General features: G+C 39.2%; 1 protein-coding gene across 1 annotated transcript in view; it reads left to right on the top strand.

Annotated features, from left to right (window-relative positions):
* The window catches only part of YWHAZ (tyrosine 3-monooxygenase/tryptophan 5-monooxygenase activation protein zeta), a 28374-nt gene extending 9111 nt beyond the window's left edge, over positions 1-19263 (top strand). The window contains exons 3-6 of the mRNA XM_059836112.1: positions 10675-10798; positions 14586-14749; positions 14841-14936; positions 18205-19263. Coding sequence (XP_059692095.1) covers positions 10675-10798; positions 14586-14749; positions 14841-14936; positions 18205-18264 — 444 coding nt within the window. The 3' untranslated portion in view covers positions 18265-19263. The remainder of the gene's footprint in view (positions 1-10674; positions 10799-14585; positions 14750-14840; positions 14937-18204) is intronic.
* Positions 19264-24523: the final 5260 nt, after the last annotated feature.

The raw sequence follows: 24523 nt of genomic DNA on the forward strand, positions 1-24523 counted from the left end.
TGCATCTATAAAGATACATGTGTTTAATGCACCCATTTATCATGGAATCAGCTAAGGTGCCCTGCACAAATGCAAAAAAATATTTAAACATGCAGTTACCTCTGATACTTCATTAGCTATGCACACACATTGTATACGCATATATAGATGTATCTATATCATCTTGCATTTATTGGAAGTAGAACAAATCTTTAACCAATAGTCTACTGTATTAATTTCACTTTGCATTAATGTTTAATAATTGGCTTTGATTTAAAAAAAAAAGTACATGGATGCTTTTGAACAGTATAAGCACTAAGTAACAACTTGCTTTATTTGACAGCAACCTTCAGTGTTCAAGTACTTTATGCACTTACTGCTTATATGCAGTTCTAAGCAGCAAAACAAAAGTTGATCACTTCAGTCACCGATGACAGGTACTCTCCTCCTTCTTCCGTGCTGTTGAAGCAAGAACTTCATTGCGTGTACTTGTAATCTGGTGAAGCTGCTAAGTGTGTGTGTTTCACTGTTTGTTACTTAGAAGGCTAAGAGTAGAAATGCTGCATTGTTAAGATAATGGCTTTTACTGTGCCTGTGAAAGCTGTAAGTGGTAGAAATACAAAATTTAGAATGTGAGCAGAGTTAGTGTATTATCTCTGTACATCTGTATAAACAGATGCCACGCTATCTCTGGTTTCATCTGGAAACTTCTGTCTTGTTACCCTGCACTTGACAGAAGTCCGTGTTTCTGAAACAGGTTCTCAAACGCTTTACTTGCTCTTTGCTATATGCAGACACAGTGGCTCCTGGCTCTGAACCTGAAGTTGATTGTCTGTTGAGGCAGTAGTTGACTGCCATTTTGAAATAGTTTGAGAAAGCTTGTGCTGTTAAAGTTGATCGAAGAGCATTCAGATTGTGATTATTTCTTAAACTTTTTTTACTGGATGTCAGCTCTTGGGTAGTTGCTTATTTTTCTTGAAATCTGACAGAAGATTGGCAATGCCTCTTCTAGTGAGAAGTAATAATAAGTTGTGCTGCTGCTGAGATGAACAGTAAATTCTTCATTTTTTTTTTAATTAGATATAATGCAGCTCAAGTGAGGTAGGGAGCAGTTGTGGGGTTTTTTTTCTGGATGTTGTTACCCTTTGTGATTATGCAGGTAATAAATATTTAACAATGCGAATATGATCTCTAACTGATAAGATTATCCTTGTGCAGAGTAGGCTTACATTGTTAAAATGGCATTTTTGCTAATAAAATGCCTTTATTAACATCGTATGCTATAATGAACTCCCAGTAGATACATAGTCTACTCCAGGACGTTTCGGATCCACTCAGAGTACAAGCTGCTGAAGATAAATGGTTCCTATTTCTGTTTCTTATCAAGGATAAAAAGTGTTACGTCATGTTTATGGGGGGGGGTTAGTAGTATTTCTTCAGAGACCAAAACTGTGGAGTCTTAAGCCAGCTAGAACGTGTTCTGGTTCAGAATACAGCCACAGTAACTATTGCTTAGACCTACCTGTCTAGCAGAAATTCTCATCCAACTCAATTGGTTTCAATTTTGTATTATCTCAAGTTTCTGAGAAGATGTTCTGTTTCTTCAAAGAATAATGGTCGATGTATTTGGCACCATTCTGTTTTCTTGCAAGTCCCCAATAATCAAGAAAGAAATTAATGAGGTGATGCAAAACAAAAAAGGTAAAAATTGCGTATTGGCTATGATCCTCAGCAGAAACTGGTTTGTGTATTAATGTCTAAAAGCAATGCCTCAACAAATTAAATACTTTAATCCTAATTATTTTTCTATTAAATGTCTTATTGGCTGCTGCCTTTTGCATGAATTTTCTCAGAGTTGGTTACTAAACTGGAAAGGTATTTTTGCCAATGCATCAGAATTTGATTCCTTCGCTGTCATGTGTTGTTAAGCATGTTGTTAAGCATACTTTGATAAAAACCTGTAATGATTGGCATGAAGGACTTAAAAGTCTTTTGAGGGATGACGTCATTGCAGTCTACAACTTCCTCAGGGGGCTGGGGGGGCAGTGGAGGGAAAGGTGCTGATCTCCTCTCTCTGTTGACCAGCGATAGGACACAAGGAAACGGAATGAAGCTGTGTCAGGGGAAGTTCAGACTGGACATTAGGAAAAGGTTCTTCACTGAGAGGGTAGCACCAGAACAGGCTCCCCAGGGAAGTGGTCACGGCACCAACCCTGCCAGAGTTCAAGGAGCGTCTGGATGTCGCTCTTAGTCATATGGTTTAGTTTTAGGTAGTCCTGTGAGGAGCAGGGAGCTGAACTCAGTGATCCTTATGGGTCCCTTTCAACTTCAGATATTCTATGAATAATCTCAAAGATTGAAACCTGATATTAAGCTTCCCTTACTAATTGGAAAGCAAAGTGGTAGAAGGAACAAGGTAGTGAAAGGCTTGGTAGTCTTAAGTTTGGGAGGGTAGATCTGCAAGGAGAGCTATGTATGTGACTGCAAAAGTGTGGAATGAGAGATGCTGCTCCCCATTGCCTCACTTCCCATCCTTTTCTTTTTATGCAGACCGGTGGTGTCTCCGTCTGTATGTGCTGTATTTTACCTCTAAGCACCCTGTAGGTGTTTTAGTGCATACACCTACCTATTGACTTAGTTGTATCCCCCAGCGTACGTGTCAGCATGAAGATGATATTTGTGGGTGTCCTATTTCTTTCTCCAATGTTTTCCCCCACCTGCCCATATGTGTGATACTGCTTTTGTTCTCTTTTCTAAAGAAACACATATAGACTGTTCTAGTAGTATTTTTTTAATAAGCTAAAATTTCTTGCCATTCTTTCTGTTTTACAGGGTTCCCTTTTCTGTGTAAGTCCTTTAGTTGTTTTTTTTCAGTTATCCTCTTATTACTTAGGCCTCATTTCCTCCATGTTTTCCCTTTCTAGATCTTCACCAGATTGACTACAGCAAAGCTGCTAACCAAATGTACCTTTTCCTTGCTCTTAATCAATCCCAGGTGTCCCTATGCATGTCATGGCTCCCGCTGTTGCATGAACTCCGCAATTGAATTCCTCCATGCCCCCTGAAGGTCCTTTGTCCCAAATTCTGAATTTCTCCTCTGCTCAGGCTCGTCATTCTCACCTCGTCTCTTTCAGCCAGGCTTCTCTTCTCACCTTTTTCAAACTTCTGCTACTGTATGTTTGTGTGGGCAGCCAGCTTGATGGGAAGAGAGAATAACTGGTCATGAGAACAGGCAGGCAGCTTGTTCCCTTCTTCAGCAGTTGTTTTACCAGAGATATTTCCAGTGCCACAGCAGCCACTAGTATTTGACAGATTTTCTTGTATTCCTGTTACAGTGAGCAAATGAGTATGTAGAAATCTGTAGCTAACATTAAACAAGAGCCTTTGCTTTTGGCCAGAGCAGAAGGCTGACAGGAGAACAGTCCTTTTGGTTTTCCCCCAAGAGTGTTGGAGGTCACCCGTGAGGCAGCAGTTGCACAGCCCTGATCCTGAGCTCTGGGTAGAACTGTAATCGGAGGCAGCAGAATGAGCCTGTCTCAAAACAACCTGGGTTTGGGAAGGGATTGTCTAAAAATATCCCCCTTAAAAATACAAATATTTGTCATTTTCCTCCAACAATTCAGATAGATGTGTGTAAATAGAATTTCTAATGGCCACAAATAACTTGGTTAAACCATTTGTTTTGTGTGTGCCGATCTGTGCAGCACAGCTAATTGCACGTGTTGTTTTACAGCCTGAGTAACTTTCCTAACTGTGGTGCTGAGGCAGAAAACACATGCATGGAAAATCACACGCTAGCTTTTTATGGGAATGACAGGTGTCTTGAACTTGTCCAACACAGGTGGCCTACTTGAATAACTTTGTCATCAAAATAGGAGTCTGTAAAATAATAGCTTAACAAAGGTGTAATACAGTGACTGTGCTGGTTGGTTAGTGGGTTCCACTTGATGAAACCAAATACATAGAGCTCTTCCTGCATAGTGTGTACCTGGAAACATTGATATGAATCAATATTTTTGAATGCCTACAAAAATACACCTGACACTTTATATATGTAATTCTTTAAAATACACGTGCTCAGCTGTGCAGGTAGTCAGAAAACAGCAAGTCAACATTGTAACGGTAGTCTGGATAGTTTTATGTCTCCTGCCACAAAGGAAGGGTTGTTGCCCTAGGAGTGTTGGGACACGAGGAGCGTGGTGCTCTCTGGATTGCAGTTGGTAAGTGTATCCTGATGCATCTGGAAAGCTGAATCGTAAGATCCAATAGACTGTAGTTTTTTTGCTTGTTCTAACACGGTGCTTCAGCTGGATATCCCTTTTCTTAATATCCATCACATCTTTCTTACTTTTCTTTCCCTCCTCCCCTGCTCACCTTCTGCCTTTGTAGAGAATAAAGTAAATAGCTACCTGGATGGTGTGAAAGTGCAACGGGGGCTTTTGTTTCCTGTTTGGAAATGGTGTTGAAACTCTTCAAATAGTCTGAAGTTATCTGGTAGTTTTCTAAAAGAAATGCAGACTTGAGTACCAGTGCTTTTATAAGCTAAGATTCTCGTAATGAAACTGGGAAGTAGGTTTAAGACAAACACTTTCTCATGTGCAGGTAGTCAAGTATGTCCAGCTTCTTCTCCATAGTGTATTGTGGGTATTAAGGTTATGTTGATGTAAGGGGAGTTTGGACAATGTGTGGAATGTGGATGAGAGGCCTGTTTGAAAGTTACTACATTCAGAGAAACCACATCTGACTTGGGAAGTCCTTAGGCACTGATGGAGGTTAAGGGAAGCATGACATTTTCTTGCTTTCTTTATGTATTTTTCTAATGGCATTCTCTTTTGGGCAGTGTTGCAGGTAGATTAATTAGTAGACAGAAGAGTTGAGTCCTGTCACCCAGTACAGTCCCTCCTGTGTTTTTGTAATGACTTTGAGAAAGATAGTGGCATCATGCTTACATCATGAAAATATTAGGCCATTGTCAGTTAGTGTGAAATAGGTTTCAGGTTGAGCTTACAAAAAGATACGATGTTTCTTTCCTGTCTTCCATGAATTTAAAAGACAAAGAGTTCTTCCATGTCGTCTTCATCCCTATGCCATATGCCACAGATGGCTGACAAATGAATTAAAGTTCAGCTAATACTCCTGTGTAATTTATCATCAAAACTAGAAATAATGTCATAGCTATGTCGGGTGGCTTTTGATACTGTATGAAAACAAAAGGCCTGCCTGGTTAGCTCTGAGCAAACCTGATACTGTTTAAATTACCTAATGTTTATCAGTGTATTCTTCTGGATTTTTGCCATTCTGCAGCTTGGTTCTTTTGTGTGAGAGCAGTGTCTTTTTGGTTCTCCAATAGTTCTAGAGTTTTAAACTCAACGGTGTATTTTAATAATTTTGGTATTTAAAAACAAAGTTTCTTGCTCTCAGTACTTTAACTATATATTACCTGCTCATTTACAACTATATTTTTCTAGGATCTGGTGATTTTATTCTTATTCTCCTGTTTGTCAGAAGGGAAATACGTTAAATAGAAAATTGAGCTGTTGATGCAATCCTCAAGTGCATTAATAATTATCTAAAGTTCCCAGGCAATAACATGTACTGAGACTGAGCCTTTATTAAAGGGAAATATGCACAGAACAGTAAGAAACAAGGCAAAACTGAGGCATTGATTTTAATGCTCTTATGATGAATTTGGGAATAGTCTTCTGGCCCACACAAGTCATTTGACAAAGATGTAAGCAATTGCTTTTAAAAGAAGGGTAGTTTTAGGCTTCAAGTGTCAGGAAAGGACTATTCAAGTCTTTATGGGTTGGCTTCCTGTTCTCACCACAACTTGACAAACTGAAGTATGTCTACTTGCAGTAAGGAGCAGGCAAGCTTTTTGTAGAGGGTTGGGTGTTTTTTGGGTTTTTTGTTACACGGAATTACTACTCGTTACGCTTCCTTCACACACCTAACTGAGTCTGATAACTCTTACCTATCTGGCAAAACCACAGGAACAAGTCCATAGAGCCTTTCATCAAAATAGGCTCAAAACACATTATGCTTAATGTTGCCATCTGTTGATTGTGTCCTGCTCTGGCAAAAGAACATGTGTAAGAATGAAGAAAGTTAAACGCTAAACTGGAAAGAGATTCAAATAAGCCAGGATTGAAGTTTGCCAGTAGAATAATAAAGCTGTGTGCATCCAGCCTCTGTCATGTCTTTGGAGACAAAGATTTTTCTCCAGTGCATACTTGCTGGGGGTGGGGGAATGTACCAAATTTATGTGATTTCTTATCTATGGTATGTGTGAGCATAGCTGACATCTCTTGAGTTCGAATGTGTTGTCTGTCCCAGTCTAGAGTATCAGAAAGCTGTTAACTTAGTCATAATCACAATTGCAAATGTGAAGTGTTGAAGCCTGATCTTTTAATGGCCAGCATATTAGTAAGAGTTGATACTCAAATTCAGTTACATGCATGTGTTTTTTTAAAAAAAAAAAAAGGTAATAATTTTCCATTAAGTCTTTCTGGAAAGATTGTGTATGATTTTGCTTTGAAAAGTATTAGAAGCAGTTGTACAAGCTGTTACAGGTTTTGGCTGAAAAGTGCTCTAAGATCCTGGTTGCATCTGCCTATTGACTACAATGCTATGGTTTGTTTCACAGCAGTTAGATTCTTGCTGTCAGATGCAAAGCTCTGACAATTAAGGATGAGTGGTTGTGGGGTTTGGGGGGCAGGGAGTGGTGTTTTGGTTTTGTTTAAAAAGCTGTTTCTACCAGATTCTGATTGAGGCACTGTAATTAACTGCCCATGGAGTTGGAGTTAGTGCATGTTAGTATGTATCAAAAATGGATGGGAATTTTGGCATGATAGCAGGAATGTCATGAATGAGCATGAGGGCTTAGCTACATACCATGTAGCTATAATATACCCATGCCGTATGGACTTCAGTTGTCAGGGTGTTGTATGCATTGCAGTGATGCAGATCATCTCACAAACTTAGTAATTACAGATCAGCGTACTGGTCCAGTCTTAGACTAGCTGTTAGCCCATACGGTGATCAGCTCTGTACTGATAAACACTGTCATGTCAACTGGTAAAGGAGAGAGCATATATTGGTGGTACTATTGAAACAGTTCTTGTTTCTGTTTCTTCTGCTTTGGACAAACAGAACCCATCAATAGGACTTAAATATAAAGATACTGCTCCTTGTTGAAAAAATTGTATCTGCCAGAGAAACCTTGCAGTTAACCATATTTAAAAAAAAAAAAGATGATAAACAGTATTCCCTATAAGCAGATGTGTTGGCAGATAACAAAGTGTTAGCTTGGTTATGCCTTTTGTTACACCTGACATTTTATGTTATCTTCTGTAATTGAACTCTAAAAGGTCAGTAGTTTTACTGGTCTCATCTGTATGGCTTTTTGTAGCCACACCACCTCCATGCAGACTGCAGCTTTCACAGTCGCTCTCTAGGATAAATCGGTGTACACTTGAATCCTCAGGCTAACTTCAAAGAAGTGTTTTATGTTTACTTATGCCAGTAAAAGAAAATATATCCTGAAATAAAGACTGGTACAAACAGGAGAAACTGAATATATAGTACTAGATAAATAATAGGGGAGGGATCTCCTTTCAGTAATTTATCATGCTAGCATTTACATCTGCTTTCAGGTTTTGTTGCTGTTTATGACGTATTTGGCATAAATAATTCTCAGAAAGATATGTGGCCTACCAGTCCTACATGTTGTTTGTGCAGAATAGTCTTTCATCCAGATACGAGCAAGCTACCAGTGCAGTGTCAGAGCCACTTTGCATAGGCTGTATTCTATGAATAGCTGTTCAAAGGGATTTTCTTAGTTCATCAGTCTTCTAAATTCAACTTGGGTTTAAAACTTTTTTCAGTACAAGGTTTACACACTGTCCGAGCTGCTGTTGCCCTGCTAGTATCTGTCGGACTAGGAAGACTTTCTCAATTGGTAGTCTTTCCTCTTCTCTGTCTGCTGGTCCAATTCACCCATTCAATTAGGTGTTTGCAAGCAATTTTACCTCATTTACCTCATTTACCTCATTTGTTGCCTAAGTGAAGTTTAAGTCTGGAAGTTCTGTTGCTGCTATGGGAGTGAGCAGAGCTGTACTTTTTAACAGAAAAACCTTCTCTATGGATGATGAATAATTTCTGTTTCTAGAATCACTGACAATATTTTGGTCTGACCAATTAATGGAGGGTACAGAAGGAGGGCAACTCCCCATGGTGCCAGAAGGGTAGGTGCAGACTGACACACCTGACTTGATTGCAGTCCTACAGAGAAAAACTAATAAGGAGCCTTATTCTCAGTAGCTGGGAACCTTCATTTGTCATTGAAGTCAGAGCTTCTTGGCACTGATGAAAAATGTCATAGCTGTGAATCTCTAATGGTGGGAACAGAGTGCATAAGTAGTTACAGAAAGCTGAAGCGCATGACTTGTGCACCTTACAGCCTTCTGCTTTGTTCCGGCCGCCCTGGGGCAGAGGTGGCTCTGAACCCTTCCCCTTGCATAGTGGTACGCCCTCCAGAAGGGTGCCCTTAGCATGAGCCAGCTCAGCAGCCCATTTGACTGGCTGCATAAAAATACTGCTGCTGCCGACTCGTTTGTGTTGTGTTTCCTCTGTTGCTAAAGGGTTGCCTCTCCTATCGTTCAGACAGGAAGCAAGGACAAGTGACAGGACAAGAGGAAACGGCCTCAAGTTGCACCAGGGGAGGTTTAGGCTGGATATTAGGAAAAATTTCTTTACTGAGAGAGTGGTGAAACACTGGAATAAGCTGCCCAGGGAAGTGGTGGAGTCACCATCACTGGAGGTGTTCAAGGAACATGTGGACGTGACATTGTGGGACATGGCTTAATGGGCGTGGTGGTGTTGGGTTGATGGTTGGACTTGATGATCTTACAGGTCTTTTCCAACCTTAGTGATTCTGTGACACACAGTATTTTTCGATGTCTCCCTGCATGGTTATAAAATGAAGCTATATACCAACTCCCACAATACCAGAAATATTAAAGAAATATAAAGGCAATATTAAAGATGATTGAACAAATACCTTCCATTATGTTGAAACTAACAAAGTCCATTAACAGGTTTTTTTAATCTCATTGGAGCGTAGGCATAGATAAACCTTGTCTGATTTTGCTTTCTGTTAGCCTGACTTCTTCATTACCCTATCGGCTGAGATAGTAATGAGCGTGAGCCGCCATAATAGGTCACTTCATTTTGAAGGGTTTCACACATGGCTACCATGCTAAATACTCATGATTTGTATAAATGAATTAGCAGTATTTTAATTAAAAAAAAAAAAAACAAACAAAAAAAAAACCAACCAACCAAACTTGTTCACTCTTCTTGCTCGTTCTGTGAATTACAAACAGTTTCCTGTAGCTTTGTCAGTTGGCCTATTAAGCAGAGCAGGTACCACAGGTACCTGTGTCACAGTACAGTAGTTACCTACCTATTCAGGGTATGCCTAACCCAGCATCATGTAAGATACTCACTTAACCTGCAGGGTGCTATCTAGAGGAAAGCACTGTAAAGCAGCCATAGTTCTGTGGGTTGAAACTGAATTAGATTGTCCATTTCTGTGGTGTCATTGGAAGTATGAGCTAAAAACAGTGAGGCAAAACTGAAATGTCAGTCATCTAATTTACAGGGGAAAAAAGACACCAAAAAATTCTCTTTTAAAAAATTGTTTGCTCTATAGCCTTAGCAAAGTACATGCAACAGCTTCTGATTTAATTTTGAATATTCAGGAGCACTTCCACACTTTTTCTGGCTTTTAAATAACTGGCTTTTCTTTCAAACTTTAAGCACTCAATATCAACAAGTTTGACAAGCTTGCACCTTAATTTGACTAAATGTGTTGGAGCTAGTGATTTTTTTTTTCTTTTTTTCTTTTCATCATAATAGAACTCTTGCTAAATTACATGACTGCCTCAGCTGGGAACTTGCTATGTTAATTTAATAAGCAGTTAGAATAATCGAGAAAAACCTGGTCTTAACTGGCAGCCCACAGGGAAGATTTGGTGGAGTGACTCCAGAGAGCTACCTTTGCTTTGGAAGATATAGGAAACACCTGTTAGAGCAGCACTTAAATAGATGATCCTTTTCAGTGCTACATAGCTAACTGTGTCAGATTGTCAGCTGTCTGGAAATGTAAGAATCCAGGTTCACCTTGCAGTTTCTTGCTGCTGAGGCCAGTACAGCATTCCAGTTAATGGGAACTAGGTTAACAAGGCTTATTTATTGCTTGTGTATGTACGAGATTTGGGTCTCTGATTTAGCAGCTGATACTTCAAATACTTTTATTATCTTCTGTGGATGCCGACTTTCTTCCATTATATACCCTCTGCTCAGACTCTTTGGATTACCTTATTTTTGTCAGGGTACTGTTTAACGGCTTATAGAAACCCTTCCTTTGGTCATACAAGGCTCATCTGCTAAATTAACACAGCCACCTTTCTTCCCATCGAGTCACAGCATGCGGCATTCCTTTTTGTACCTCGAATTGTGGTCCAGAACACATTCTCCTTGGCTGAATATGCTATGTAGGATGTGAAGAAAATAGGCAAAAAATAAAGCTGTCTTGACTTTGAAATAGATTGTGGTATAATTGCATTGTTGGTTCAACACGCTGTAAAAGTATATATGTTCAAAACACTATGTTCTTTGTTTCTCTTTTAGTCTCTGTTGGAAAAGTTCTTGATCCCTAATGCTTCACAAGCAGAAAGTAAAGTTTTCTATTTGAAAATGAAAGGAGACTACTACCGTTACTTGGCTGAGGTTGCTGCTGGAGATGACAAGAAAGGTATTGTATGTCAGCTTGTGGCTAAATATTGTCAAATTAGATAGCGTTTGGTGGGGCAGTGACATGACTAATTTTAAAATAATTCTGATTTGTATGTAAATTTCTTTGGTAATAGACTTCCTGTTTTCTGAAGAAAAATCATAGGTCATTGGCTTTCAAATGAGTTATGAAAGTTTCCATGTACCTCTGCCGTTGTAAGCAGGGAACAGATGTTCAGTCACGAAATCTTGAAATCAACTCCAACTTAATGCATGCATGCATCTGGTTTATCACTGAAGTACAGGTTTATGCATCTTCTGCCTGGCTGAGTATTGTTTTTTTACCTCTTTGTAGAGGGACAAAGTCTTGTAGCTTTTTGAAGTCTTATTCATGCTATTTCTCCTGCATTTCTACAGAATACAAAAAGTCTGCATAGGCTCAGTGAGCAAAAAGACTAGAAACCACCTGGAGAAGAAAAGGATTAATAAAACTAATCTTACTGTTAGGAAAATTTCTTCCATAACCATGGTGGTTTAATGTCCAAATGTTTTTTTATTTCTTCAAGTTTCTTGTATCTTCATGTAAGCAGCTTGTCATAATTGCAGGTAAGTTGCCTTCACCTGAATTCAGTTACAAAAGTTAATATAAGGCACTTACTGTATTAGGTGGCTTAACTGCTGCAGTTGAAGAGGCACCTTAACAACATGCTGACTCCATGTAGAGCCACCCTCAATTCGGAACGATACATTATGTTTAGATACAGCTCATTGCGAACAGTGCTAAGCTGTTTCCGGGACCCAGTTCAGGACTGGTGGCAGCGTGCCCTGAAGAGCAGCGTGCTTCAGTACAGAGCCCGATCTGGTAACTTCTGCTAGCCCTGAGCTGTTTTCTTGCAGGCTCAGTTTAGTCTGCACTCAGTCTGCAGAAATACAGGATGCTTCGAAGTGTGCAGACAATCTGAATGCATGGATTTGGGACCCTCGGGGATTATTGGAGAACCATTCAGCTGTGTGGCTGATGCTCAGTAGCACCTTGTCCTTTTGTAGGACTTACTAGGTTCCTTGCAGTGCTGTTGAATGAGTGGGGCCTCTGTGGCGTTGTGCTGCTCTCAAGCTAATAAGCTCTCCCAGTGTGAGATAGAAAGATGTCTGCGTGACTTAGCAGAAACTAGGTTGAGTTTGGTATAGAGGTGAAATAGACTTTGAAAAATTTCAAGGGGATAGAAGTGTCTGCTTTAGCTTTGTGGCATGTGTGTTATAGCCACATTATGTAGGGTAGCCCACTTTCCCCTGTATGCTGGATAATAGTTGCATAAAGATACTAAGACTTGGTATAATAGGGCTTGATTTGACTTCTGATGCTTTACTGCATGCAAACTGACCCAGTCTTGGCAGTGGCAGAATTGCATGTGTAACCAGTACTTTAGATCTGTTACTGTACAGAGAGTAACTATATTTTCCTTTTAGTAATTTCTATTCACATGCAAATGAGGTACAATATTTTGAGTCCCAAAGTTTCTTTTTCTGTTGAGGATTAAGTTGCGGACTCTAAAATCAGATTGTGAAAATCTTTGTTTAAAGTGGTTTTTAAATAAGTTCATTTTTATTTATCCCAGTCTCCTGGCTGAGCAGTTTTTAGTGGGTTTCCAGATGATGAAAATTTTTTTGAAAGCCCATCTAGCTTGTAGTTGCTATGGCTCCTAAACTGAAGATTTCTGCGCCCCCCCCCCCCCCCCCCCGAAGTGTTTCATCTCACAGGCTTTTACTGTGTGCTGCCTGTGACCTTGAAGAAGAGCAGCTGATAATTATTGTTTAGGAAATAATGGCCATTTAGTTGGACAGCATTTCTTCAGCCTTTTGCAGTAAATACAGCAACAGTATAAAGCTCTCAACTCTAGGAGTTAGATTTTTATCTTCATAAACCAAATTGTTTATTTTATCGACTGGAGTTTTCTTACAGCAATCTAGCGGACAGGAATGTCAAGCAGGTACCTCACCCTACTATTTTAGCCTTGAACTTGGGAAGTGTACAACACTTTCTAAAGAATTCAAGGTTAAAAGTCTTGCAACTTTTTTTAAACTGGGTGACTGATTTAAAAATTAACAGAATACATCAAATTTTGCACTAAGTTCCCTGAATCACTGCTCAAAAGGTAGCTGCATTTTCTCAAATAAGGAGGAAAAAATAGGCCTTTTTTGAAGTTATTTATGTTAAAGAAAAATTATTAGAAAATAAAATGCTCAGCTTCATTCCTGGAAGTTACTTGTTTTTCATGCTGCTTGTTTTGCCTTTCATAAACAGTGCCATTTTCTAAGGCTTTTCCATTATGAGAAGAGTAAAACACTTCTCACTATTTCTAAATTTAACTTAAAGTAAACCTGGTTCTTCTCAACCATAATAAACCAACTTTTGGTCACTTTCAAGGTATTATGGCAGTTGTCTGATTTTTCTAAAGCACTCCATTATTAGTGATGAGTGCAGAGACGACAAAGTGTTGAATAATTGTGCAGTGAGTGACCTCCCTCTTCCATGTTGAAGAGGACAATATGATGCTTTAGTTTTTGTGAATACATAGAGAAGGTGAACAAATAGAGATTGCACAAACATCCTGAGTATTGGTGTTCAGTTACTCTCAAACTTTGAATACTTCTGACTTAAATACTGATGTATTTTTGAGTCCTTAGCCTAAAATTCCTTTCTTTATTTTTGAATACATGGGACTGGTGCTCTTGCAGAGATCATGCTGGATGCATTTCTGGTTTGATCCAGAAATGTTAGGATTGGAATCCTTTTGCATCTGAATTGAATTGCTTCCTGCCCACCTTTTTCTCAGATGCCATTAACAATCTTGGAGAGTGCAGGAACAGTGGTCCCTTTGTGCTCAGTGTCTAGCGTCTCTTGCCTCCTGCTGTCATCAAAGGCATAGTCCAGCTTGTGGGCTGTGTTGGGCCATGATCTCTGACTTGTGCAGGCATAGTCTGCTCATAAGTTCAAGTGCGGTCAGTGAGAATGGAAACTTTTGAGCTCTTCAATCTTAATCTACACAATATAGTTGTTTTTTCCACCAAGCTTTTATAATTTGTACAACTGAAGCAATTAAGAAAATGGCAAAAGATTAATCTCTAAAAAAAGAGACCAATTGTTAATTTTACTCCCTTACTTCAATGTTTATAGGTGCTGGAACGTTTAAGTTAGGTAAAAATGCTTTCCATATCTGCATTGGAAGTGGAACTATGTTGGAAGCTTTTAAAAATATATATTTAATTTGGGTTGAGGTATACCACACTATCTTTGCCAAGCAATTTGAATGGGAATTCATAGATGACTGTTATTGAAAGGGTTCAGCATAATAGGCAAAGGTTATCAGTGTTTTCTGTGACTAAAATGTGGATCTGTAATGCTTTGCAGCATTTAAAGACATTGAAATTGTGGTACTATATCAAATGGGTGTGTAGTTAAAACTTCAATTTTGTACCTTTTCACATGGGTGGTGGGTTTTATATTCCGGAAGTGCTACAAAACTGCTGCAAACATTTGTAAAGAAAGGTAGTCACAGGGTGACAGGGAGAAACTCAAACCTGTGATTTGGTCAATGACAACTTCCTTTATTTGAATAATTTAAAAATGTAATTTGGTAAAATCTTCATAAAATAGTGACGTTTTAGGTAAAGTGCTTATTCACAGGCATTCACTCTTAACATGCTTTGTTCATGCAAGCGTGAACACAGTCCTGATTGTATGTCTGAATACAGTATGTGAATTACTTACTTGTTACGGTTTTTGTGTGTGTTTTGTTTTTTCCCCAAAGGGATAGTGGAGCAATCACAACAAGCATATCAAGAAGCTTTTGAAATCAGTAAAAAGGAGATGCAGCCAACACATCCTATAAGATTAGGTCTGGCTCTAAACTTCTCTGTGTTTTATTACGAGATTCTTAATTCCCCGGAGAAAGCCTGTTCCCTTGCAAAAACGGTAAGTCTAAGGGGGGAGAAAATTCCATTTATATTATTTGCATAACCTTTTGTCGCATGGCCAATGGAGTTGTTTGTTTTTATAATACTAGGCTTTTGATGAAGCAATTGCTGAACTTGATACATTAAGCGAAGAGTCATACAAAGACAGCACGCTAATAATGCAGTTACTGAGAGACAACTTGACAGTGAGTATCGTTAAAGTTTGCATATTGTTGATAATGGGATTGGTCTTTGTGGCACTCAGAGTTGTCCTGTTCATTCTTAGCCGTGGAGCTTTGTCTGTCATTTACTTACAGATGAGTTTACAGTACATCATGTTTCTGAGCTACATATTTTTCTCCCGCCTAGTCTGTTTTTGTTTGCATGCTAATTAACACTGTTTTCTGACATGACAAATTGACCAAATTTTTCATTTTTTTTATTCGAGGAATTTAGCATGCTAAAGTGACGTAGTTTGGACTGTGACTAGCAAAGCTATTATCTTTTGTTAAACAGCATTTGAGAATACAGTCATATTTGCCTCTTCAAAACTTACGGCAAATTTCATATAGCTTATTCTGTGTGTTTGCATGTGCAAGGAATAGATCCTACATGAAAACTACAAACAAAACTAGCAAGTCCATTTAAGGGCCTGTTGTTTGGGGTTTTTTTGTTTGGTTTTAATTTTGGTAAAACTGAAATTGGAATCAGTGCTAGCCAGGCTATTTCCATGGCAGTCATAAAACAACTGTCTTAATTCTTTTTTAACTTGGACACATAGCTATCTGTGGTGTAAGTTATGGATCAAGACTGTGTTGCTTTGTCAGAGTAATCAAAATCTTCATCTTGTGTGTGGGGTTTTTTTAACCTACTTTGAACTTTAAAACTGGCAAAGATAAACATCTAAAGCAAATGAAACAATAAATGTAAGCAAACATGCAATAGTGTAATTAATGGCATAGTTCACTCCCCAGTCTCCATGGCGGGGGGGGGGGGGGGGGGGGGGTGAGAGCTGCAAGCCAGAACTGAAAAAATAAGAAGCACCTCTTGTCGCCACATGTAACCCAACCCCTTGTTCATGTTCTGTGCATCTGATATCAGAGACGTTTACAAAATAGCTGGACTTCTTTTAATATAACTAGAAGTAAAGTTGTACAGTTGCATAAAATTGGAGTTGCCATTATTTTCTGCTTTTGTTTCTAACACTTTATTTTCCTATTCCTTGGAACCTTTTCCACTAGAATGGCAACTTAACACTACTGAAAAAGCTACTTGTGATTGTTCCAGCTGTTGCTTACAAAACAAATGAAAGATTTCTCAACCTCTGTAATGGAGACAGATACAGGGTTGGCATCGCTGTCAGTGTCTGTGTGTACTGTCCCCTTGAAGTGAGATTGCTCAAGAGCTGTCCTCTTAATGAGTGGTATTGAAATAGAGAATAGAAGCTCACTTTAATTGCTAGCTTCATGGTAAAAATAATGTAAAGCTTGTCATAGCAGTTGGAAAGCAAATTGTTTCATACAAGAGCAAAAGTTGGACTGAGCTACCATAGTGTGTGAATTACGGTAGTAGGCCTGATAATTGATGTGAGCTTTCCATTATAAGGGAGAAAGCTGTAGGCAGCTGCAGGATTCCATATTCTTGAATGGATGATACGTCTTGCCTTAAATGCTTAGCGTGATCTGTACGAGTGCATTGATTCCATGTTTTTCCACAACTTCTTGAGGTAGAAAATAAGTTTTGATGTATGTGCGACTCTCAAAGACTGCAATGAATTTCATAAATGTAAAAAAGGTCTGTTTTGCTAGTTATGCAAGTCTGTTTCAAAGGCTTTTGACAAGGATTCAGCGTTGTTGAATCTTCATGTTGAGTCTTGTATGGCGGAAGAAGACTCGGTGTTCATTCTCATCGGGGACTGGAGGCAGAGAAGTGTTCAGAGCATTGTTTAATACATCAAGTCAAAATCTGTTTTACTGGATTGCCAGATAATTCCTTCTTTGCTCTCTTATGAAATTGATTTTTCTTTAAAAAACAAAACAAAAGGCATCCCTTCCCCCTAAGGGTTTTTTTCCCAGCAGATTCGTTAATTGGTAATCCTCCTTTCATACTGGTCAGACCCTTTTTATTTAATGAATAAAGGTGTATATATATGTACATATCTGTAGATACTCTAGAGGTGAGGATTTAGGATAGAAGCCTCTGACAAAATTCTAATAAAACTGTTCTCACTAACTGTTCCTTAGAAGAATAGCACTGAGGTTGAGAATAACATAGTGTTCTGATAATGTAGTATAGAATGTAGTGCAGGGGCTAGAAACTGACAAGTATGCTTTTGTCACAAGTAAACTCACTTGTTGCTTAAAGCCTTCAGCAAGGAACACTTAGTGCAGATATCATGTATTATGTTCAGAGCAAGATCAAGGCTACTGGTCTTGTACAAGAGAAACTTGCACTTGTCATGTACTCCTGGAAAGGATAAGTTGTTTCTGATGATGGAAACTTTTTGATATTTATTTTAGCATCTTGTGAGTTCTTAGTGTAGGTAGAGAGTAGACTGTAGGTAGAGAGAGAATTAGTTGTTCACAGGTTTTATCACCTTTATGCTATAGAGCGTGAAGGATTCGGTTAATGCTGCTGTAACTCCATAAAGCAAGAGATTACAAATCATACTGGGCTGGTAATAGTTTGGAAGCAGACAGCATAGCGAAATACTTGGTTCACAAAATAATTTCTTTGCCCTGGGTGTTGCTCTGGAACTGATGCTTAGTTTCCTTAGGTGGTACTTAATCTTGATATATGGCTCCTTAGTATGATTTTATGGAGCTGAAAATAAGATTCTGTGTGTACTGCATGTTTAGCCTGCTTTTCTTCCCTCCTTGCCCTGCCCTCCAAGTTTGGAAGCTCTGTGTTCCAAAAGTTGCTGAAGGGGGGCAGGACTGACTGAATAGAGCCAAGGGATAGAGATTTCGGTGAAACATTTTTGGTTTTTAAAAACAAAAAAACATCAGATGCCTGTGTTGAAGAAAAGGTAGCATTCAGTTTAATGTTGGATGTGGAGAGAGACTTCTACTGAAGCTCTTCCTTTAGAAAGATACGTAAAGCTCACTTGAGGACAAGGTACAAATCCACAGGAAACCAAGTATTCTTGGTTCCTGATTCTCATGTGTCTCTTGCAATCGAATTTTAGTGAGCCTTGTGGATATGAGACTTTGGTTTTGACTGTTGATGAACTTCCTCATGAAATGCAGTGTAGAGTTGGGGCACCCAGGACTAGATTTCCATTTTGTCTCGTGTAGAAGTAACAGCCAAGACAGACATTCATGTTAATGCGTGCTTTTTTTCCATGGTGCTTAGTAGGACCTCCTACAAAATTATTACTTAAGTAGTAGGCTTTCTTTCTAATAATTCCTTATTAATTCTTAGTCATAAATGTTAATATCTTAGGTATTTTACTGTGTTTTCTTTCCCGAACAGTTGTGGACATCGGATACCCAAGGAGATGAAGCTGAAGCAGGAGAAGGAGGGGAGAATTAACCAGCCTTCCAACTTCCATCTGCCTCATTCTGAAATTTACACAGTAGACCATTTGTCATCCATGCTGTCCCACAAATAGTTTTTGTTTACGATTTGACAGGTTTATGTTACTTCTATTTGGATTTCTATATTTCCCATGTGGTTTTGTTTAATATTAGGGGAATAGAGCCAGTTAACATTTGGGGAACTTACCTGTTTTCATCTGAGGTGGCCAATATAGAGTTGTGAAATTTTTATACAAGTTTTACATGTTTGGCATAGTACTTTTGGTACATTGTGGCTTCCCACAAGGCCAGTGTTAAAACAGCTTTCTATGTCAAGCAAAGACGACTGCTTGCATATTGGTCTGTCATGATGGAAAAAAGGGATAATCAGTTGCAGCCACAGGTGTAGTTAGCATGAATATTCAAGCTGGAGCACACATAGCTGTGAATAAACTGATGTCCCACAGATATTTCATGTCAAATCAACATGTGAAATCTGTGGAATATATCAATCAAGTGTACATCTTTGATTGCAGCTGAAGTGTTCCTTAAGACAGTTTGATAACCCAGTCAACTTTCTCTAGAGAAGGACAGAGAAACGGTTCACATTCCATTATTTGTAAAGTTACCTGCTGTTGCTTTCATTATTTTTGCTACACATTTTATTTGTATTTAAATGGTTTAAGCAACCTAAGAACAAATGTACAAGTAAAGATGCAGTAAAAAATGAATTGCTTGATATCCATAATGACACTGTATATCGAGCACAGCAGTAAAACAAAAACCCATGTATTTAACTTTTTTAGGTTTTTTGCTTTTGTGATTTTTTTTTTTGATACTTGCCTAACATGCATGTGCTGTAAAAATAGTTAACAGGGAAATAACTTGAGATGATGGCTAGCTTTGTTTAATGTCTTATGAAATTTTCATGAACAATCCAAGCATAACTGTTCAGAACATGTGTATTAAGTTGATGTAAGTGGAATAAAAGTTTTATGAATGGACTTTTCAACTACCTTTGGTGTAGATTTCATGTCATCTGTCTTCCCACACCTTTTAGAGTCACGGCAGCATTATACACAAATTCAACATGGAATTATTTTTATTATGGAAAATCTTAATCCACGTTTAGGCATTTAGTTAATTTCAGGGAATTCAAGATTGAATATTTCATATCTGATTTTATGATTGCTCTAATTTACAAATTTTAGATGCCTACAGCTTTCTGACTGTCTGGCTGGTACTCTGGAGATACCTTAACATATGGTCCCCAGACTTACGGCAAAAGGCTTACGAAGTGCTTTAAGAGCTGACCTTTGGAATAGGTCTAGTTATATGGAAACCTGTAGCTTGCTGCTGTTAGCTCTTTAAAGGAGAACTGAGCAGGAGCCTCCATAGAGTTCAGAGAGTTCAGACACTACAGCGCAGTTTGTGGAAAGGCTCCCCAGAATAATGATGGTCTTCCTTTCCTCATCCCCAGTGAGATCTGCACTGAGAGTATTCACAGAATAACTATGGCATTTGTAGATACTTGGTTTGAAACTGAAATAATTACAGGGAAACTGAGACTAATTTTCAAACAGTGTCACATCTCTGTCAAGAACTGAAAATAATTGAACTGTATTAAAATATTCTTGTATTTATGTAGTCAGTATAAGGGAAGGTTGAGTGGCCTTTTTCTTGATTGAGCTGCACCTGTAAGCACAGTGTAAGTATTTCCTAGTTTTACATACCTTTTATTTGGGTGAAAAATTATCTTGGTGTCACCAGGTTAAGCTGATACCTGGAATAATAAGATGAACTAAGTCACTGAATGTGAACTCTGTTGCCTTACCCTTTTGCATATGCACTGGACTTAAGCAAGTTACAGGTCTGACTTTTTAGAAGTTCAGTATAGGCTTTTTCTTGTAGTTAAAAAAAACAAACCTAAAATACATGTGATCATTGCATTTGGAATGTGACGCTCCATTTCTAGAAGCAGCTGAGCCCTTTGTCCCAGAATTTAAGGATTGAGGTTGGTAAAAAAAAAAAAAGGTGGATAGGATAATCTTAAACCTTAAAAAAAGTAGTTAGGGACACTAGTTGCCATTTCCTGAACTGAAAGTTAATAATCTGTTATAATAGGTAATAAAAATCAGAATCTGATTAAGAACAGGAAGAAGAGAAGGATATGGAGCGCAAAGGCTAATGAGGCTTTCTGAGGGACAACTTAATATATGTCTGTTACCACTGAAGAAAAGTAACAATGACTTCTTTAATACATGAAAGCACTTGTCAAAAGGAAAAAGCAGTAATCAAATACATTTACAAAACAAAGGGCTACATTCCAGTCTGGAACATGCAACTTGGCAGACCATGACTAAAAAATTCCTTTGGGGATATGGGATCCACTTTTAGAAAGGAAAGACCATCGTTCACTCCATAGCAAATGTGAGTTCTGCTTCTTAGAAAGGCTTTAATGAAGATGTTGCCTGCCTCCCTTAGTGAAAGGATTTGACTTTCAACTTGCATGGTAAACTGCTTTACTCTAAACATTTTAATTTAAGCTATATGAAATAATGTGACCTGAAAATGCCTTTTTTTTTAACCTTTATCCAACAGTTTAAGAAAGTTTTGCATTAATAGGGTTCTGTAAAGTTATTCCATGTACTTGGAGAAATCAAGGTATTACTGAAAATTTAAAAGCATGTAAGTGAGGACCAGTGGAATATAGCAGAAGAAATATTTTACTCTTGTGCCTTTAAACACAAAATAGGATGGTATCTTTACATAGGAGGTCATGGGATTTTTTTTTTTTTGCGCTGTGGTGGTTTTTGGTTTTTTTAAGAAAGCCGGTACCTAAGCTGATCTTTTAAATATCACAGAAGGTTCACCTCTGAGTCTTAATTTCCTCCGTTCCTCCACTAGAGTGATCTACAGTATTTGATCATGAAAAAAATTCCTGTATTGAATGATCAGCCTCCTCTTACTACAAGCATGTTGTCATGTATTTTTAGTCTATTCTGACACCAAAGACCCTCCTAAAATGTGGCAGTGTTTCTTCACGCACAGTGCATGTCCTGTTCTGTGGTGTAGTCTCCTGCTTTGTTGAGCAGAAATGGCTGACGGGTCTTGAATTCTTTAAGCCTTTAGTGCAGTAGTAGCACTGCACGTATTTGCACACATTTGCAATACAGAACACTATTTCTGCGGGAACCGCATAGTGCTTACAAACTATGGCCTAGACAAGCACAGGTTGAAGGGGCAAAACAATGAGATAGGTTGGCGGTGTTTAAACACTTGTGCTCCTGAAGGGGAAGGCTTCCAGAATGACAACATGGGCATGCAGAAACTTTAAAGATGCACGTTCAAGGTGCTGCAGAAGCAGTCTCTGACAGCCCAGTTAGCACCTACCTTTTATTCCCCTTGCCTTTTGCTTCAGGTCCTTTTGGAAGGCAGGTAGCTAAACTAGCTACACCTTCTGTTGGTAAGGTGTCCGTGCAGCTGGCAGTGCGTGACTGGGTGTGCTTCCTTATTTCCAGTCCTTGACATCTGAGCAAGATCCTGGCAGGCTGATACTTCCAGATTCTGAATGGAGGAGGGCAGGAAGGACAGCCCTATGGATAAGAAAACATATTGGAGGGCAAGATTTAGCCTCTGTTCCCAACTCTCTCTTGGGATTTTTTTTATGGTAAGTAGCTTTATTTTCTTCCAAGGTGCATTAAAAGTTTTTGGAAGATAGGTAATCCCAGCCTTTCTGAAAATGGTTACTCAAAGCGTACCCTTCCAAAGAGGGGAAATCGCTTGCTACTGAGGGGGTGGTAAGGTACCTCAAAACTCATGTAAGGAACCTGTTGAAAGTGAGAACTATTCTAAACAATTGCTGTAGCCTTTCAGCTGTATTCAAAGGCCCTGCATTAATCTTGCGGATATAATTGAAAATAGTTTTTTGCCTGCCCCACCCTTAGAACAATCAGTATTACCTGTCAGCTGTAGGAGGAGGAGCTGCTAGTTGTGATGAGTAAGACCCAAGCATGCTTTTCCACTCTCGAGGTTATGAGTTATATAGTAAAGGTTGCTTGATTCGTTTGTTCTTCTATTTTAATGTAAGAAAATCATTTGCCTTAAGGATTCTTCTCCTTTTTTTCTATCCTCTTGTAGCCTAGCCTGGAATAACTGAAAAAACCCCTCATTTTAAACCTGCCAAGTGCTAATTGCCGTAACAACTACCTGCTTTTTAAATAATTCAGAAACATTCGTGACAAGAGACAACTTCAATATGAATCCAGAAAACGAAGCTCAACTCTATGTTCTTTACTTTGTGCCTCGCTGTCCCCAAACTCTGCTTTTGACAGACGGGTGACAGGAAAGTACTCCAAAGACTTCCTATCCCGTGTAATTCAGTTTCCAGCCAAAAGCAGAAAAGCTGAGGCTGCTCACCTGGTATGTTCTCAGGGTGAGAGATCCCCCTCGGGTTGGTGTGATTTTACTGGAGTCAGCACTTTTGTGCTGGTTTTGACTGGGATAGAGTTAATTTTTTCCATAGTAGCTTGTATAGGGCTGTGTTTTGGATTTGTGCTGAAAACAGCGTTGATAACACAGGGATGTTTTAGTTACTGCTGAGCAGTGCTCACGCAGAGTCAAGGCCTTTTCTGCTCCTCACCCCACCCCACCAGCGAGTAGGCTGGGGGTGCACAAGAAGTCGGGAGGGGACACAGCCGGGACAGCTGACCCCAACTGACCAAAGGGATATTCCAGACCATATGACGTCGTGCTCAGCAATAAAAAGCTGGGGGAAGGAGGAGGAAGGGGAGGGGGTGTTTAGGGTGATTGCATTTGTCTTCCTAAGTAACTGTTACGTGTGATGGAGCCCTGCTTTCCTGGAGATGGCTGAACACCTGCCTGCCGATGGGAAGTGGTGAATGAATTCCTTGTTTTGCTTTGCTTGCGTGCGTGGCTTTTGCTTTACCCATTAAACTGCCTTTATCTCAACCCACGAGTTTTCTCACTTTTACCCTTCTGATTCTCTCCCCCATCCCACCTGGGGGGAGTGAGCGAGCGGCTGTGTGGTGCTTAGTTGCCGGCTGGGCTTAAACCATGACAACTTTGGATTATCATTAGTTGTTTGAGTTGTGGGTTAAGTTATCTTCTACCCTCTCCTCAGCAAGGCTGACATGGAGCTTCAGTAGATGCAAAGCACAGCAGTCTAAATGGGTGCTTGAAGCAGAATGAACTGTTTCAGAGGTGTAGATTTGCTTTGCAGATGAAAAGGGACATTAGGGGTATTAGTCACCCCATCAGCACTGGCTGGTGCAGGATGACTTGGATTATGGGGTGAGGCTGTAGTTATGCATCCTTTACCTCCACCATTTAGATAAGGGATGCATCTGCTGGTTTTCCAGTGGGCTAACAGTTATTAGCAGTGAAATAGGTACAGGGTAGAGCCAAGTCACTCATGCTACGTACCAAATTGCTTTTTTAGAACTAGAGAGAAAATGGCAATTTTGGATTCTGTTCCTAGGCAAAATACAGCAACAATTATGGCTTGGAAGTAGGAGTTTCTAAGGGCTTCAGAGGTTCACTGTGCAACCCATGCAGTTTTGCTTGGCCTCTCAGGAACCCACATTTTTGGAACATCCGAGGTTCCTGCAGTGAGCAGGGCAGTTTTAGACATGTATGGAGAACTTTCTGGTAAAGCTGTTCTGCAGAAAATTATTTTCTTTAAGGAAACTTTTTCTAACGCAGCAACTTAGATGGGTGCTTAGCCCTACTGGTAAAACTTCCAGGCATTACCCGACTGTAGTGGCTGAAAGTAGCCTTGAAGGAAGCTGAAACATACGGGGCCCCAAAACTCAACTACTAGATGCAGATCTGGAATGCTGTAATTCATGGCAGACCCCTTTATGTGGCTCCTGACTGGGAGGAAGAGGTCAAAAAGAAAGGGTTTCAAGGATAGAACTTCAAATATGTCATGCCCTGGATTACATCTTTGAAAGGGCTTGGAAAATAGTCAAAGAAAATAAGTACTTTTAACCGTAGGCTACCTTTCTTTTGGTTTGTTTTTTTTTCTTTCTTGGGGTGGGTGATTTTTATGTTTTCTTTCTTACTAGAGATGTGCTTCCCTGAAGCAACTTAGCAAATGATTTCTGTTGACCAGCCATTTCTTGCCTGACAAGAAACATTGGTTTTGGTGGGAGGAATTTCTCCCTTACTGCCTCTGCTTGCTCCATGTTCGTTCTTCTCCTTGCTTTTAATCCTGATCCATTGTATAAGCTGTGCTGTAGTGCTTTAAAACT

The sequence above is a fragment of the Gavia stellata genome, chromosome 3 (assembly GCF_030936135.1).
Source record: "Gavia stellata isolate bGavSte3 chromosome 3, bGavSte3.hap2, whole genome shotgun sequence".
NCBI lineage: Eukaryota > Metazoa > Chordata > Aves > Gaviiformes > Gaviidae > Gavia > Gavia stellata.